Source organism: Octopus bimaculoides, chromosome 15 (assembly GCF_046866305.1).
Source record: "Octopus bimaculoides isolate indiv1 chromosome 15, ASM4686630v1, whole genome shotgun sequence".
Lineage (NCBI taxonomy): Eukaryota > Metazoa > Mollusca > Cephalopoda > Octopoda > Octopodidae > Octopus > Octopus bimaculoides.
In genome coordinates, this window is record NC_142942.1 from 33,669,199 (window position 1) to 33,688,167 (window position 18,969).

At 36.5% G+C, this 18,969-nt stretch overlaps 1 protein-coding gene across 3 annotated transcripts in view; it reads left to right on the forward strand.

Moving 5' to 3' along the window:
* Positions 1-18,969, forward strand: part of LOC106880612 (uncharacterized) — a 98,884-nt gene that overhangs the window by 48,968 nt on the left and 30,947 nt on the right. For all 3 annotated transcript variants that reach the window (XM_052973234.2, XM_052973236.2, XM_052973235.2), the window contains exon 2: positions 16,637-16,780. In XM_052973234.2, the coding sequence (XP_052829194.1) occupies positions 16,637-16,780 (144 nt within the window). The remainder of the gene's footprint in view (positions 1-16,636; positions 16,781-18,969) is intronic.

Genomic DNA, 18,969 nt, shown 5'->3' on the forward strand with positions numbered 1-18,969 from the left:
GAGCCAATTCATTCAACTAAAATTCTTCAAAGCGGCACCCCAGTATGGCCACAGTCTAATGACTGAAACAAGTAAAAGAAGATATTTCTCATAGATAATGGCCATAGCCCTAACTAATTTCCAGTTAGTTGTAAGCATTCTTAGTAAAATAAATGCTTCACTTATATGAATTAATGTGAGCCTTGTGAGGTACACATGTACCTAGCTAACGCATAGACACTCATGCAAGTACATGTATACACACATCACACTACACACAGAGTTGTTTATCTTTTTAGTCTTGTGGATGTCTCTTGGTGTGGGAGTGGTGAAACATTGCTCCTACCTTTGCTTACTTTCTCCCCAACTCCATTTCATTATTATTACAACATCTGTCTTACTGCTGTTATTTGGCCGTTTCAGTTTACATTTAATTTATAATAAACTTCTGATCTGAGTTTAGCTACATTTAAGAAAGGATCTTATGGTATAGATTTTGCTCAAATGAAAATGAAGGCAACTATTTTATCATAAATAGTTTAAAGTTGGGTGGAATCAATACTAAAATTCTATACAATTTTTATTTTCAAAAGGAAATGAATAAATTCATTGCAGTCTTGAGATGTTATAAAATCCCTATCACTCTCTATCAGACATGCGTAGCCAGGATTGTATTCTCAGAATTTGTGTGTGCGCACGTGTAGGGCATCTGTTTGTGCATGCATGAATAAATCTATCTTTAAAATAAACAAGAATGCATGCCTGTTTGTTTTACATTTGGATAAAATTTTGGTAAAGGCAAAAGATAAGTTGCTATCATATTGATGTGGTAGTAGGTAGGCATGTTTCTGAATATCAAGTAAAAACTTGCAAAGTTTATGCAGGCACTGGTATGGCTGTGTGGTAAGAAGCTTGCTTCCCAACTACATGGTTCTGGGTTCTGTCCCACTATATGGCATCTTGGGCAAGTGTCTTCTACTATAACTTCAGGCCAACCAAAGCCTTAGGAGTAGATTTGGTAGGTAGATGGAAACTGAAAGAAGCCCATCATATGTGCGTGTGTATGAGCGTGTGCGTGTCTTTGTTTGTTCCCCACCACTGTTTAACAACTGCTGTTTGTTTACATCCTTATAACTTAGCGGTTTGGCAAAACAAAAGATCTATAGAACAAGTACCAGGCTTAAAAGAATACAAATAAGCACTGAAGTTAATTCATTCCACTAATATTTCTTTAAGGCAGTGCCCCAGCATGGCCACAGTGCAATGACTGAAACAAGTGAAAGAAGATTCATTCATCCATCTATCCATCACTGGTACATGTGAAAAATTTCTCTCAACGATCTTGTCCATTAGTTTATAACTATTTACCAGAGTGAGACCACTGACATCTAATTACAGCAGGGGAAGGTTGGATTGTACAATACAATTAAACATGTGTCTTGTTTGTTTATAGTACATGAAATTGGATATATTGGATTAAGAAAAGATACTAGAGGCAGTGGTGTGATAGTTTTGTCAGAGTTTGGACTCAGCACCTTTACAGTTGTTAGTTTTCTCCCTTTGTTTTCTGATTTCAAATCTCACCAGAGTCAACTTTGAGTTCTCTTTTTCCAGGACCTATAAAGTAACTGAACATATAGTGTAGTCAATTTAATCTATTATAAGCTTTCCTTATAAATTTCAAGGTACATTAAAATTGATGTTCCACCAGCTTTTTCACAGAGTTGGGAAAACCCTGCAGTTTGTCATAAGCTCCTAAATACAAGCTGTTTTGGGTTTGGTTAGCTTTGGGGCTGAGTGACTTTAATTTTAATTTTTTTACACATTTGCTTATTTTGACATAATATATATAGGATTTAGTCTTTGAAATGACTTATTCTAATGGCTCTGATACTTTTTTCTATGACAGCTCTTTAATCTGTTAAAATGTTACAGTATCTTCATCTGACCTAAACATTTTCAATTATTGAAAACAGTTATTAAAATTTCAAGCTGAGGATTTTTTTTTACCATCACCATCATCATCTTAATGTCCACTTTTCCATGCTAGCATGGGTCAGAAGGCATTTATTGAGACAGATTTTCTTTCTGTTGCCAATCTGCACCTGTTTCCAAGCAAGATAAATAATCTTTAGCTTTCAAATTTGGCGGAAGTCTGCTTTAAGCACACCATATAATCCCTCATAATTTATTTATTTTTGGAAATTTTCATTTTTTTTTTTGAATTTGTATCATACACATGGGAAATCACATGACTATGAAAAAATTTTTTTCTAATTTTATGAAATTAAAAAATTACTTCCTTTTTTTATTCACAGTTTAAAAATACACACAATTCAAACTTTTGGCTTAAATCCCAGTAATAGATCATTGAATATGTTTATGGGGAGAAAGATATTGAAAACTTCAATACGTCAGACTGACGAACAAACAGGGAAGGTATGAGGATGTTGTGAGATGTGCTAAAAATAACAGCCCTTAAATCATGCATCAATTTTTTTTTTGTTTTGTTTTTGCATAATCAAGAATTCCCATTGTAGAACACAAATTTGCCAAAATTTTCTGAAAATTCTAAAAAAAATTTTTTTAAATTACGAGGGGTTATATGGTGTGCTTAAAGCAGAATTTTACCACTGATTTTACAGTCTACCAGATCTGATTTCATGGGATTAACGTAATTAGACAGGCTTTCAAAAGTTTCATGTTCATATCCATGCTGTACACATAGGTGAAAAATGTAACTCATCGTATATTTTTGTGTTCACCTCAACTTTAGAGAGATTCCAGTAGATATCATTTATAGCACTTCTTAAGTTTCTCATGATTAAGTATTGTGGTATGAAAGAGTTGTTGACTTCTGTTTAATATTGGTATATAAAGAGAAGTAAATGTGTAATTATTGAGGGACAATAGGTGAATGTGGGCATAAGTTCAATCCTAATGTCAGCCAAGTTATATACTCTACTAGCTGACGTACCTGGTAATTCCTGGAAAAGTGGGGCTTATCTCCTGGTCCCGTTCTCATAATTGTTTTGCTAATCCAATAGGAACACTACAAAGTATGTAGCCCTTAAAACAGTTTTTGTGCATTTACAGAGAATACCGAACCGTCTTACATAGGATTTTGTTTTTAGGAAATCCCAATAATTATGAATACCAAAATCGTGAAGTCAGTTATGTAATAACCTGCAAATTAGTTACCCGATAGTAACAATTCAAATAAAGTAGCCCTGGAAAGGGCTTTAATGCATTCCCAGAGTACATAGAACTTAGGAGGAAATACCAATAAGGTATGTATACCAAAATCATGAAGCATGTCACGTAATTACAGGCAAATCGGATATGAGATAATAGCAATTCAATGTCAGTAACTCTGAAAAGTTCTTCATGTAGTGCCTGTCAATTGGCTGAAATGACATGAAAGGCATCGTCATTCATGGTATATTCATGAATAAGTCACTAACCGAAATAAGTAGATCTTTTGTTGAGGAAAATACTACTTACTTGTTTAAGGGTTGTTCTGGGTAAAGTGCGAAAATAACCCTAACATCATACGAACAGGAACTGCTATAAAACCATTTATATAGAGTTAACCAAAATGTCCATTTGGTTTTTTAAGCAAAAATAAGACAAGTTTTAAACATAAAGTGATGTATTCAATCAATGATATAAGTACCATTTCATTCCAGTCTCTGCTGCCATGCTGTAGGCAGATCAATTATTCCCTTCTCAAAAAGAATTTCCTGTCTTTACTGGTGAAAAACTCTCCCTGGTGAATTTTTACATCCTTTTCAGAATTGAAAATTTGTCCATTCACTGAACTTTGAAGACACCAAAACAGGTGGAAACATAAAGGCAGATGGTCAGGTGAATATGGAGGGTGCAGCAGAACTTCTGAACCAAGTTCCAGTAACTTCTGCCATGCCTGCAAAGAAGTGTGTGGTCTGGCATTATTGTGATGAAAGATAATGTCCTTACAGTCAGAAAGTGCTGGACACTTCTGGTGGATCACTGCATTTAATTTGTCCAGCTGGACACAGTACATATCCAAATTGATGGTCCTGTCCATGGGAAGGAGCTCATACAAGACAACACCCTTCCAATCCTACCAAATTGAAAGCATAATCTTCTTTGGGTGAAGTTCTGCTTTGGAGGTTGTTAGTGGTGGTTTGCCACTTTTCTCTCATGATTATTTGTGCTTCACATCATTGTAGACAACCCATTTTTCATCCCTTGTCATCATTCTCTTCAAAAAAGGATCATTTCCATCACGTTCCTGCAACAAATTGCAGATGGAAATCCATTATGCAAGTTTAGCCTCATTCAATTGATGCAGATGGGTTTCAACATTCTGTTTGGATATTTGGAGAATATCTGTGATCATCTTGATCGTAGAACAGGAGTTGGTATTGACTAGCACCTTCATTTTGTTGCTGTTGGCTGGCCAGTGCATGGTGCATCTTGAACCAAAAGGTTTCACAGTCGAAATCTTGAAAATCACTTTTGGCAAGAACATTCCATAACAGCAGCCTCTCTACAGAACATATATCTTCCTGCAGGTTTCCACCACTTTCTTGTCATTGTTAAAAATTAAAAAAAAAAAATGCAGTGTTGAAAATGTTTGTTTTGCCCATTTTTAGGGTGATCCCATGCACACAAAATACATGCCTCATTGCAAGTTTGTGTTGAACTATATTGAATTGCCATGTATCTAACAAGTGTGCATGCACAAGGAAGACTAAAGTTAGCTACTTATTAGAGTGTCTGTACTTCAGTGTCTACAAAAACTGGAACAAACTTCTTGGCCAACCCAACAGATGAATTTAAACATTTTCATACATTCTTATGTGTCTGTGTCTCTATGTTATAGAATGTAATAGAATAGATATGTTTATTTAAAGTTTTTCACATCATGTAAATTTGAATGCATTTGAAATTAGGTGGAACTCTTAAGTCAAACAAATGTGGTCACACCTATCATATATCTTAGAAGAAGAAATTTAGAAATCAGTTTTAATTTAAATACCACTCCTACCATTAACCAATTATTCATATAAAAGGGGATTATAAATCTGTTCTCAGCTAGGTTGGCTAACAACATCCATGTTACTTGCATCAACATCACATATTTAAAGAGGTTAATTATGTAAGAGGCAGTATCAAAAAGTTCCTGGACTAATTATGTTTAATAAAAAATGACTTATTTAACCTAAGTTCTAACATCATCCCCTTTGAAATAGTCACCTTGTGCAGCAATACACTGATCCCAGCATTCCTACCACTTTTGGAATCCAGTCTGGAAGTTGTTTTCCATAAGTGAGTTGAGGACCTTTTGTGATTCACTCTAGATCTTGACAATGGTGTTAAAATGGTGCTCTTTGAGCTGCATTTTCATCTTGGGAAAGAGACAAAAGTTTGCAGGTGCTAAATCTGGCGAACAGGGTGGGTGTGGAAGTGATACCATGTTCTTTTTGGCAAGAAACTCATGAGTGAGGAAAGCTTGGTGACAGGGTGCATTGTTATGACAATTTTTCACGCTCCACAGAGCCAGCTGATTTCACTAAATGTCCTCCCTCAAACGTTTCAAAATGTCACAGTAGAATTATTGATTAATAGTTTGGGTCTGGGAGACAAATTCTCGATGCACTATACCACAGATTTTGAAAAAACGAGCATGCTTTTGATTAAGCTGCTGCTCTGTCATGCCTTTTGAAGTGCCTGTGCCACATGAAACATGTGTATGACCTATTGCCTTGTCGCTGTAAGCTTGCTGAAAGCATTCTCAATGTCTGTGTAGCAGACTTCCCAAGTTTAATGCAAAATTTCACATTGGCTCTTTGTTCCAGCATGCTGTCCATGATGAAAATCACATAGACTACAGCATACATGTGATCAGGAAAACACAAATTTCAGCACAATGCCTGATGAAGGTCAATTCTAGTTCTCACTGCACATGCAACCATGTACTGCTATCTGTTGGCACACTACAGCACTAGTTTGGAAACTTTTTGAAACAACCTTGTATTCCACACTATCCATCATTTAACATAATTATCATGTATTATCCTTTTTATATCCACTTTTCCATGCTGATATTGGATGAGACTTGTTGAGACTCCCTTCTTGGTGTCAAACTTTATTTCAAACTGCCAAGCGGCTAGATTTTTTTGACGAGGAATATAAATCAGTATCACCACTGCCAAGATTAATGGGGCCACCCATCTCTCCCCATACATGCACACACACACACACACACACACACACACATGCACCCATACATACACATGCACACAGATACATTTATACATACAAATGGGTGGCTTCCACACCATTTCCATCTACTGAATTTCATTCATAAGGTATTGGTCCACCTGAAGCTAGAATAGAAGACCCCTAAGGTATTTTGTAATGGGACCAAATCCTATACCAAATGGTTGCAAAGTGAACTTTGTAACCACACAGCCCTATTTATCCCATATTTGATTTCTGTTATGATTGTTTTAGGTTATAGCTGAAATTAGCTCAGAGCTCCTGATTTATATTTAAATACATATTTATTGTGTTCTATGCTGTAATTTATATTGTGGCGTAGTAGCAAACCCACAGTGTGTCAGCTGTGTCATACAGGTTTGTTTTACAGTTGTGCAAATTCTATTTATGTACTCATCATTCTTACAAGCTCTTGGCAGTAGCCCAGGTTATGTTAAAGCATGTCTATCTTACACACTATTTAGACAGTGGTTTTTGATCATGATACACTACATAGATATTGGTTTTTGAGGTGACATACATTATTTTAATTCTAACTGCTGAGAAGATTAACCTTCTAACTGAGAAGATTAACCTTTAATCCAGTCATATTCGGTCCAAATATTCTAACCCGTTTTATGTTAAAACTAACCAGATCTAACCTCTCATACCTGTCCTACACTGTCATTCTAAAAATATACACTGACACCACTGAAATCTTGAAGCTACAAAATAATGCATGATTAATTCAAAACAATGTGAAAAAATAAGCAATACATTTGACGAAGAAATCTGAATGCTAAAAGTTTAGAAGAGAGAGTTCATGTCTCTTTGAGCTTCCATTACTTGTGGGCAGAAATTATTCTCAGACAGGGAACCAGGTACTGGTGTTAAATCAGCCAATGGGTTAGATCTACCACATATGAACAGGAAAGTTCTATTTGATGGGTTCCATGCTATTTCCATGTACCAAATTTCACTCACAAGTTAACCCAACTCTGTAGCAGACGTTTTGAGGGGTTATACAGTGAGATCCAGCTTCAAACCACACAACTGTGAAGTAAGCTTCTTAGCAACCTTTAAAAGTTATCAGTTATTTTCCTTTTTATACTATCATTTAAACATGTTCCAAATTTCAGTACCTATGATAGGCTACTGGTCTTGGTTGTAATTGAGTTTGAACTCGTGACCAGATTCATAGATAGTTTCCTACATTAACCTTAATAGCAACTGATTATTAAATTTCTTTCTATAATCAGACTTTTTTTTTTGTGCTGATGTCAGTTAGATGTTTCTGTAAAATCAAGTGTTGATATGAGTTATTATAGGAATATATTTTGGTATGAACTGTCGGGAATATTTTGTACACATGGATTAACCAACAAGGGTCAATACATTCATGTAGGCCTTTCAGCCACAAGCTGGGTGTCATATTAGTTTCTCAAGTAAACAAGATAGTTTTGCATGTGGTCACAATATTGTACCTCTATTAAGATGTTTATGTTAACTATTATCATACATGCCAGTAGTAGGTGTAGTAGTAGCAACAGCAGCAGTGAATACTGGTATTCGTTTAACAAAAATTCAATAAAATCAAGAAGATGAAACCAATAATTAAATGAAATGTTATTTTTGTTGCTGTCATCGGTATTGTGATGGAAGGTCGCAACACTGATAACTGTGAAGCCCTTCCTTTTACTGCAGGAAGTCAACAAGGTTATTTAGTGCATGTCTAACATGCTCTGAGGGCATTTTTTGACATGACAGCTATTGGTGTAATTCAGTGGGAAGGGCTGTGTTAAACACCCTCTGTCTCTCTGTTCTTTGTGATGATGGTGGCAGCAGCAGCAGCAGTAATGCTTGCTGTGGTTGCACTGACATGAATCAGTGCAAGATACAGCAAGGTCAAGTCAACTGCGAAGAATAATAAATCTACTCACTGTTTAATGGTAGGATTTAGACTGATGCACTTGTTGTGTAGCCCCCTTTGACCCCTGTTACCGAGTGTATTTTTTTATTTTGATTTTTCTTGTCATCTTAGAGTATCAACACCGCCATTACTGTTATTACTATTATCACCACTATCTCATAGCTTTTCTGATTGGGTTGTGTTTGCTACATTCACTAGAAATTACGTAATATCTGCAAGGCCAGTTTCTTTTGTTTTACATGACCTGCAGTATTGCATGAAACCCAGATCAGGCCTGTCTCTTTCACTAGTTATCTTCAAAGTCAAGAATCTCACATGGCACTCATATAGCTGCTACTGTACTCCAGCACCAACACATTTTTGATTTAAAAACAATTGTCAAGATAAGGCTCTCAACAATTCTATTAAATCACAACTCTCCTTTTATCATATCACTCTTTTAAGACAACCTTCAACAACACTTAATATTTGATATCTTAGTGCAAAGGCAGGTTCATGTGGTTAGAAAGTTTGCTTCAGAATCATGAAGTTTCAAGGCTGATCCCATTTTCATGGCATTTTGGGCAAGTATCTTCTACCTTAGCTGCAAGTTGTCCCAAACCTGTGAATGAAATTGAAGAAACAAAACCTAGGGAAGCCCATCAGAGAGACTAATTTAACCCTTTAACATTCAGATTTCTTTGTCAAATGTAATGCTTATTTATTCATATTGTTTTGAATTAATCATTCTCTTGCAGCTTCAAGATTTCAATGGTGTGTTTGTATACTTTTAGAATGACATTTTAGGGTAGGTCTGAGAGGTTGGATCTAGCCAGTTTAGCATAAAACACGTGAAATATTAAGGCCAGTTATGACTGATTTAAATGCTTAAAGGGTTAAAAGGCTATCTTTCTGGCATGCTTTTCTGCATTAAAGGTACCATGTATGTGGAATACTCTATAACTTACTAATATGATGAGTAGGTACACATGTAGCAACTACACATGTAGTGGAAGCCCAATGGCCCAGTGGTTAGGGCAGTGAGCTCGTGGTCATAGGATCGCGGTTTCAATTCCCAGACTGGGCGTTGTGAGTGTTTATTGAGCAAAAACACCTAAAGTTCCACGAGGCTCTGGCAGAGGGTTATGGTGAACCCTGCTGTACTCTTCCACCACAACTTTCTCTCACTCTTTCCCCCTGTTTCTGTTGTACCTGTATTTCAAAGAGCCAGCCTTGTTACACTCTGTGTCACACTGAATCTCTCCAAGAACTACATTAAGGGTACACGTGTCTGTGGAGTGCTCAGTCACTTGCATGCTAATTTCATGAGCAGGCTGTTCCGTTGATCGGATCAACTGGTACCCTCTTTGTCGTAACTAACAGAGTGCCACAATACATGTAGTAAGGGCACTCTATCACTAATACAATGAGAAGGGATGGTAGTTTGCTAAACAACTGAAGTGACACATTGTCAAAACTATTTAGCTTGTGTGATTGATTCAGAATATATTGTCCAACTTAACTCTTTTTCTATTCTTATGTCATTGTCTCTAATAATTGTCAGCTTTCGAATTTGAGCCATCAAACCTTATGCAGGGAACTTGTTATGAGCAAATATCAACTCTGGTTCTTTTAATTATTGAGCTCATCCCAGTTAGCTCTGTTTGGACAGACATATGATACAGAAGTAGCTAATTGAGAGCCATCAGTATATGACATGTTTCATTATGGTTTTGTTACTGCAGTATATGAATATATTATGTACTAAATTTCACCCACAACCCTCCTACCTTCTTTTAAAATGTACAAAAACACCACAGTATTAAATTCTTTTAATAACATGGCAAATAAATAGGAAGGGCAATCATAGCTTGAATAGCAGCTAAAGCAATAGTCTAACTCATTGTTGGCTTTGGTGAATCTAAAGATATATCATTTTAATATGTAAAAAAAACAAAAAAAAAACAAATGTTTGGCTAAGAAAGCAGTTATTTGCTGAAAATGCAAATAATTTGGCTATACGGCAAAATATTGTAATGAATAAAACATTTTCACAAAAGAAAACACAAAAAAATGGGCAATTATTACTAAAATAGAACTGCCATGAGAGAATCTTGTACATAATACAAGAAAAAGTAAAACTTATTTTTACGAATGAGAAGATATAAAAAGAAATTTATAGTTGTTTCTTGTTTTGCAGGTTTGTTAGATTTTAGAAATAGTTTGCTTGTCCTTATCCTCTGTTTATACATTGGTATCACCTGTAAATAATAGTGGAGAATCACTAAATCATCATCATCATCATCATCATCGTTTAACGTCCGCTTTCCATGCTAGCATGGGTTGGACGATTTGACTGAGGACTGGTGAAACCGGATGGCAACACCAGGCTCCAGTCTGATTTGGCAGAGTTTCTACAGCTGGATGCCCTTCCTAACGCCAACCACTCAGAGAGTGTAGTGGGTGCTTTTACGTGTCACCCGCACGAAAACGGCCACGCTCGAAATGGTGTCTTTTATGTGCCACCCGCACAAGCCAGTCCAGGGGCACTGGCAACGATCTCGCTCGAAAATCCTACAGGAGCCAGTCAGGCGGTACTGGCAACGGCCACGCTCAAAATGGTGCATCTCATGTGCCACCCGCACAAGAACCAGTCCAGGGGCACTGGCAACGATCTTACTTGGCTTGCCGGGTCTTCTCACGCACAGCCCATTTCCAAAGGTCTCGGTCCGTAGTCATCGCCTCGGTGAGGCCCAATGTACGAAGGTCTTGCCTCACCACCTCAGCCCAGGTCTTCCTGGGCCTACCTCTTCCACGGGTTCCCTCAACTGTTAGGGTGTGGCACTTTTTCACGCAGCTATCCTCCTCCATTCTCACCACATGTCCATACCAGCGCAATCGTCTCTCTTGCACGCCACAACTGATGCTTCTAATGTTCAGCTTTTCTCTCAAGATACTTACACTCTGACGGGTATTCACATTGACATTACACATCCAACGGAGCATACTGGCTTCATTCCTTGCGAGCTTACGTATGTCCTCAGCAGTTACAGCCCATGTTTCACTGCCATGTAGCATGGTTGTTCGTACGCATGCGTCATACAGTCTGCCTTTTACTCTGAGTGAGAGTCCCTTTGTCGCCAGCAGGGGTAAGAGCTCTCTAAACTTTGCCCAGGCTATTCTTATTCTAGCAGCTACACTTTCAGCGCACCCACCCCCACTACTAACTTGGTCGCCCAGATAGCGGAAGCTATCGACTACCTCTAGTTTTTCACCCTGGAATGAGATAGAAGTTGTTTCCTGTTTGTTTGCAGTCTTTATTGCACCTGAACATCTGCCACAAACAAAAACTAACTTGCTAGTTAACCTGCCTTTGATGTTGCTGCACCTCTTATGTGTCCATAGCTTGCACCGGGTACATCTTATAGAGTTACTACCTACTCCTTTTCTACATACTGAGCAGGGCCATCTACCTGAAGGGGTTTGTGTTTTATCTACCTTCCTACTTATTAGGATTTTGGTTTTAGCTAGGTTGACTCTAAGGCCCTTCAATTCTAGACCTTGCTTCCACACCTGAAACTTCTCCTCTAGTTCTGATAGTGACTCCGCAATTAGGGCAAGGTCATCAGCATAGAGGAGCTCCCAGGGGCAACCTGTCTTGAACTCCTCTGTGATTGCCTGGAGGACTAGTGAAATTATAATAATAATATCTTTTGCTGATGTTGAAAAGTCTCTATAACATTTCTGATAATTAATTCTCTGTCCAAGAAGAATAGGAGGCACGGTTGAGTCTAACAGAATTTGAATGGGGAGCTAAAACTATAGACTGTACACACATAACTCAGTACTGTTAGTGCTAAATCACCCACTCTTTTTAGTATGATAATGAGTTATTGCTGAAGTACAGAACACATATATTTTGAAGGAAAAGGATTGTGTGATGTTCATTGACATCTCAAACATTTAATCCTATTGTAATGTCAACTGTCATCTCAGCTTTCTTTGATCAAGGCAATGTGTTTTCACATTAGATTGTAAATAATAAATCTTAGCTGTTTATAAGCTAGTCTAATGACCTGGTCAAATGCCCAGGCAACAAGTTGATTTTCAGCTACGATTAATTAAGGAAAAAGTTTAGCCATGTTGATTAAATGTTTTTTAATAAACTATATCTGATACACAAAAACCGTTAGATTCACTTCAACATTTAAATTTAATTTGTCAAAATATTTTCGTCGCTTTGAGACCGCGACCTGTTCACTGACAAAATTCTGTGCTGCACAGAATTTTGTCAGTGAACATGTCACGGTCCCAAAGCGACGAAAATATTTTGACAAATTAAATTTAAATGTTGAAGTGAATCTAACGGTTTTTGTGTGTTATTTTAAATGGGTTATAAACACCTTCCATGCTGCAATTGTTTTCGTTCCAGCACACGATCTCATATTAGGTCCCTTGCTGTGCAAGTACATCTCCGTATATCTGATAATTTTACTATTAATTGGCCTCCTTACTGACTTGACTCCCTGGTTTATCTCCTGCAAAAATGCATCAGTCAGATAAAGCCTCTTAGTAGGCAATATTTCTTGTTTGGTTATTTGGAGCCATGAAAATTCCTCAGTACCTCCAGTTCTGGAAGCTGCAATGTATACTAATTGTCCTTGAAAGAAGCATTGAATTGAGAAATCCAAACTGATTGCTTTAAAGACCTGTCCTTGTACCCTATTCATAATCATAGTAAAACACATTATGAGGTAATGAATGAAATTATCTTCATTGATAATCACTAACTGTTTACAGAATGTGAAAATGTGCAACCTTTGTAGGTTGTATTTACAACAGTGTTTGGGATCCTATATAATATGCAGGAGTATAATGCATTTGTATGTTAATCTTTTTTGTTTGTAAGTTTCCAATATAATAAAATGCTAGAAATTTAGGAGGATAGCTCAAGTGTGAAGATGAAAAGTGAAAGATAAAGTTTAGGGGAAAGAGATGACAGATGAAGAATGGGGATTAGAAGAAAAATAAGGCAGAGCAAAAAGAACAATATTGACAACAGTAAATGATATGGTACAGGTTACATTTTTGTTTCTGTTTTATAATATAGCACTGGTTGCTATTAAAGATCATATTTGTATATCATATAGGTTGTAACCATATGATGGTATTTTCATTTCAAGTTATGATACAGGTTCTATGAGTGCAGTTTACAACAATACATGATTTCGCAGAGTGGCTGCGTGGTAAGTAGCTTGCTTACCAACCACACGGTTCTGGGTCCATTCCCACTGCATGGCACCTTGGGCAAGTGTCTTCTACTATAGCCTCGGGCCGACCAAAACCTTGTGAGTGGATTTGGTAGACGGAAACTGAAAGATCCCATCGTATATATGTATGTATATATGTGTGTGTGTGTGTTTGTGTGTCTGTGTTTGTCCCCCCCAACATCGCTTGACAACCGATGGTGGTGTGTTTACGTCCCCATAACCTAGCGGTTCGGCAAAAAGAGAGCGATAGAATAAGTACTAGGCTTACAAAGAATAAGTCCTGGGGTCTATTTGCTCGACTAAAGGCGGTGCTCCAGCATGGCTGCAGTCAAATGACTGAAACGAGTAAAAGAGTAACATATGTTGCAGATTGAAGCTAACACTGAATATTTACAACATCTAATATGATCATAAGTTACAGGAGACAGCAAATCAACCTCATTCTAAATATTAATATATGTATCAAATGCACATTTAATCATTTAATCTAAAAACTCTCCAAGAACCACATTTCTGTAAATACCTCTACTGATATTTAATATAGCTTGAGTTATTAGATTTCATCTGTAAATGGTTGTTCACTGCCCACTATTGAAGTACTTTTCTGGTAGTGGGCAGTGGGATGTTCTAACGACTCTGCCAATTTATTTACCTATTTAGAGACTAAATTACACATATTCCATTTACATGAAAAACAGTAGTGGAAATTCATGTGGACATATTCAACATAGATGGTATTAAAAGCTAACTGGAAATATATATGGTGAGAGGGGGAAAATAGTCAGTCTATTGCAAAATAACATTGATTATTCTTCAAACTTTTTTATTTTTGCACAGTTGCTTTTAGTATTGCTTTTATTCCTGTTATCGTGATCCTTTTAAGATAACTGTTTTTACCTTCTTTATGTTATCTTCACTCTCCATTCAGATGGATTCCCCCCTCTGCCCTTTATAATCATTTGTTTCTCTACTAACCTATACTTTTGTGTCATTTCTCCTCACTTAATAGTTCACATCTCGTATTCATCACTGAAAATAATGTAATCTTGCTTATCTTAGATTTATTCTTCTTGCCTCCATCCCCTCTTTCTCAGATTTTTTGATAAGAGCAGTTTCTATACTGGAGCAAGACACTATCACATAAACAAGATGACTTATGATTAAACACTTCATGAGGCAATTGATATCTTTCGCTTCTTCGTATTCCAGCAGAGTGAGAAGAGAACTATTTTTATTCATGGTTGAATTTGTTTGGGTGAGGGGTAGGATGGTAGAAGCACATTGCCATCATAATAAATCACATTAACATAATATTGCTCTTACTTTTAACTTTGTCTTGTATTGTAATACCAGCATTTGCATAAAATCTCATACAAAATTATTGTAATCTAAATATATTTGTTTATTTAAAATGATAGTAAAATCTTAATTCAATTTTAATAAAAAAAACACCCCTGTTATAGTTCATTTTGAATGCCATCAGCTCACTCTCTGCTGCTCTCATTCACTGCAATCCTGTGAAATTGATCACCTGTACAGACATCAGACTCTAAGTGTGAATCTTTTTGTCGTCTATACTGAGAATCTGTGGACTATATATGTATGTATGTATGTATGTATGTATGTGTGTGGTGTGTGTGTGTGTATATATATATATATACACATACATACAGAGAGAGAGAGATAGAGAGAGCACCAGAAGCAGTATTAATACAAAAAGGTAAACTATTCACCTCTTAAAAGTGGATGCAGCATTAGAACACTAAATACTGCAATGTTTACCAATAGAGAAAGTCTCCTATAGTTTATCAGTACATAAAAGCACATCATACTTATTGCAAGCATGGCTGTGTGGTAAGAAGCTTGTATCCTAACCACATGGTTTCAGACTCAGTCCTATTGCATGGCACCTTGGACAAGTATCTTCTTTCATATCTCTAAAAAGAGAGAGAGTTATAAAAATGAAATGACTTGGGTACTTATTGGCTTGGACTATTAGTAGATCTTGAATTCAAGTCTATTGCAAGCATTATATTGTGTATTTAAGTAATGTATTTAATTCTGCTCAAATCAGTTTACTTATCATTTGTGAATGGGTACCTGGCCCAAAATATGTGTACATGGGCTACCATTCAATTTCTGTCTATGAAGTTTTACTCTCAAGGTATTGGTCAACCTGAGGCTATTATAGAAGACACTTGCATAAAGTACCACCCCTTAATGGAATTAAACTTGAAACCTCATGGTTGCAAAGAGAGCTTTTAAACATACAGCCATACCAGCGCGCACGCACACACATGCACATTCACACATACAAATGTGTGTGTGTGTGTGTGTGTGTGTATATATATGTGTAGAGTGTTAGGTGTGATGTACAGAATTAAATATTGAAAAAATGTCGTCAGAATTTTGGAATAACTTCTTTCATTTATTTTATACATATATTTGCGCTTTCGTTCGTCTTTCGAACTTATCAAATATATATATATATATATATATATATATATATATATATATATATATATATATATGTGTGTGTGTGTGTGTGTGTGTGTGTGTGTGTGTGCACGTGTATGTACATACATATATGTGTTTGTGTATGTATGTATATGTATTTATATCAATATATACATTGATGTAAATAGTAAAAAAAAAAAAAAAGTTTCACCTCTTGCAGTAAGGTTAATATAATCTGAAAAATTATAATCATATTTACATTTTTTATTTTTTTATTTTTTGCTTTTGTATTATCAGCAGCTGTGACTCTAATGAACAGATTGCAAGTCCATTATGGTTTTATTGTGGCTCTTGTCTTCATAGCTACTGTTGTACTTGTTCTTGTTATTTCTGCTCAAGTGTATTCCTTATGTTGTCATATAATGTGATAAAATTGATTTAGTAAACTATGTTTCAAGGTAATATATTTTGTTTTTCATAAAAGTAGTGAACTGGCAGAATCTTTAGCACAACAGATAAAATGCTTAGTGGTGTTTTGTCTGTCTTTATGTTCTGAGTTCAAATTCTGCTGTGGTTGACTTTGCCTTTCATCCTTTTGGGGTCAATAAAATATGGAGCAGTTGAGCACTAGGGTCGATGTAATTAATTTACCCCTTCCCTCAAAATGCTGGCCTTGTGCCAAAATTTGAAGTGAAAATATTTTGTTCCCATTAACTTACAGTTGCAATATACATTATGTTGTATTCACTGTATTTCTATTTTTATTTTTCAGGAAAGTCAGACAGCTTCTAGAAGATGGTATTGATCCCAATGCGCTGTTCCATGATGATGATATTGCTCCAATTCATTTGGGCCCTGGAATTAATAAATCCATCACACATTTACTGCTTGAATATGGTGGCAACCCTAACCTCAGGTATTTATTTGCCTTCTCTCTATATTTTGGATATTCAGGGTGTTTCATTTGTCCTCTGAATTCTGAAACTACTCTCACCCCAACTTTGATGATGTTCAGAATCTTGATGTTTTAGACAACCAATTTTTCTTTTTTAATGTTATTCATACAATAGTGGAGGCACGTAGCTTAGTGGTTAGGGTGCAAGACCCATGAGTGTGAAATTGTGGTTTCAATTCCTAAAATATTTCATTTCATGTTGCTCTGTTCCACTCAGCAGGCAAAAATGAGTAATCATGCAACAGCCCAGTGTCCTGTTCAGGTGGGGAATATATGCACCATGGAAACTAGCAAACCAACCTGAGTCTATATGGTTTGGGAAGGATCTTTATCTGTTTTTTAAATTTTTTTTATTCATATGATAAGGCTGGTGATAGTAGACTTGGTAGAGTGCTTCACAAAATATCTTGTGACTTCAAAGTTCCAACCAGCTAAGCCATCGTTGGACAGCTGATGATGGCTTAGTTGACCAAAACTTAGACAATGTTATTCTTGTTAAAGAATAATATATATATATTATTAGTGGTGCAAGGCAAAATAGAAGAGTGGCTGCAAATACACTGTCTGCACCAACCCATGATCCTTGTACTTGTAAATCACTGCCGGGATTCAAATGTCACATTCAATATAAGCAATATAACTGACAAAGGAAGGGTAGGTTGTTGGTTCCTGATACATCAAGACCGACAGGAGAGTCCATCATATATATATATTTACTAAAGATGTGATTAAGACTTAGTGAAGTCCTAAAAAGTTTATGAAGAGGTTGATTTAGGTGATTTCTTGAAAAGTTTGGCAGCTTTACTTTTAGTCATTCACCTATTTTATGTCTTACACTGTTCTTAGTAGTGAACTTATTTTATTCATATTTGTCTGGAATCCTGTCACTTCACCTTTATTGTTAATAACAGGAATTAGCCTAAATTCTTAATTATTCATACTGACACGCACACACTGTCTTTCTCTTCTAAAAACCACTTAAGCACTTCCATTCTCCTTTATCCCACTGTTTAACACATTATCTCTCTCTCCCACACTCTTCCTACATCCTTGGGATACTTCCTCTCTTTCAGTCTGATAATTCCCACCTCTTGCTTTTCCCCTTTATTCTCTCCTTTTTCTTTCACACACACACACACACCCACACACACACACACACACACACACACACAATCTCTATATCTCACACACACGTAATCTCTCTCTCACACACACACACTCTCTCTCATACACTGTCCGTCTCTCTTACAAACACTGTCTCACATACACACTCTATCTCTGTCTGTCTGTCTGTCTGTCTGTTTCTCTCACACATGTACATATACAGGTTTTCAACTGTTTCCCATCATTACTATTACTAATTAACTAATGCTCTAACTCTCATTAACCAATACTTTTCTAATTATATTCTCATTTGGTGTGGTGGTGTATTGCATTATATATATTCCTTTCATAAATTCATGTTACCGATGGAGAGCTGGAAGACTAGCAGAGAACTGTAGAGTATATGTAGGATGGAGGCATATGGCTTTGTGGTTGGACTCATGATTGTAAGATTGTGGTTTCGATTCCTGGACCAGGCAACACATTGTGTTCTTGGTCAAAACCCTTCATTTCATGCCACTCCAGTCTACTCAGCCGGCAAAAATGAGTAATCCTGCAACAGTTCAGCGTTCCATCCATTGGGGTAATATATATGCCATGGGTAACAGGAAACTGGCTCTATGAGTCTATATGACTTGGGAAGGATCTTTATCCTTTATATATGGGTGGTCAAGAGGAGGTGCTGTCTGGTGGACTGGCAAAAAAGTATGGAAAGCACATGAAGTAGAGAAATAAAGGTGCCAATTGGTACATTGGCAAAAACTGTAGAGTACATGTGGGCAAAGGAAGAAGAGTGGCATGTGTTTGTGTGTGGCGGGTGTTGTACAATATTTGTTCTTTTATGTTCTAAGTTCAAATCTCACTTTGAATTGACATTACTTTGATCTTTCCAGAGTCAGTAAGAAGATCCAGGGCCTTTATAACCCTTTTGTTACCATATTTCTATTGAAATACACTTCCTCCATTTCAATTAATTTTGAAGTAATCAGCACACACTGTAAAGTAGTTGGTGTTAGGAAGATTGAAACATTCTTTTTTGTTTTTGC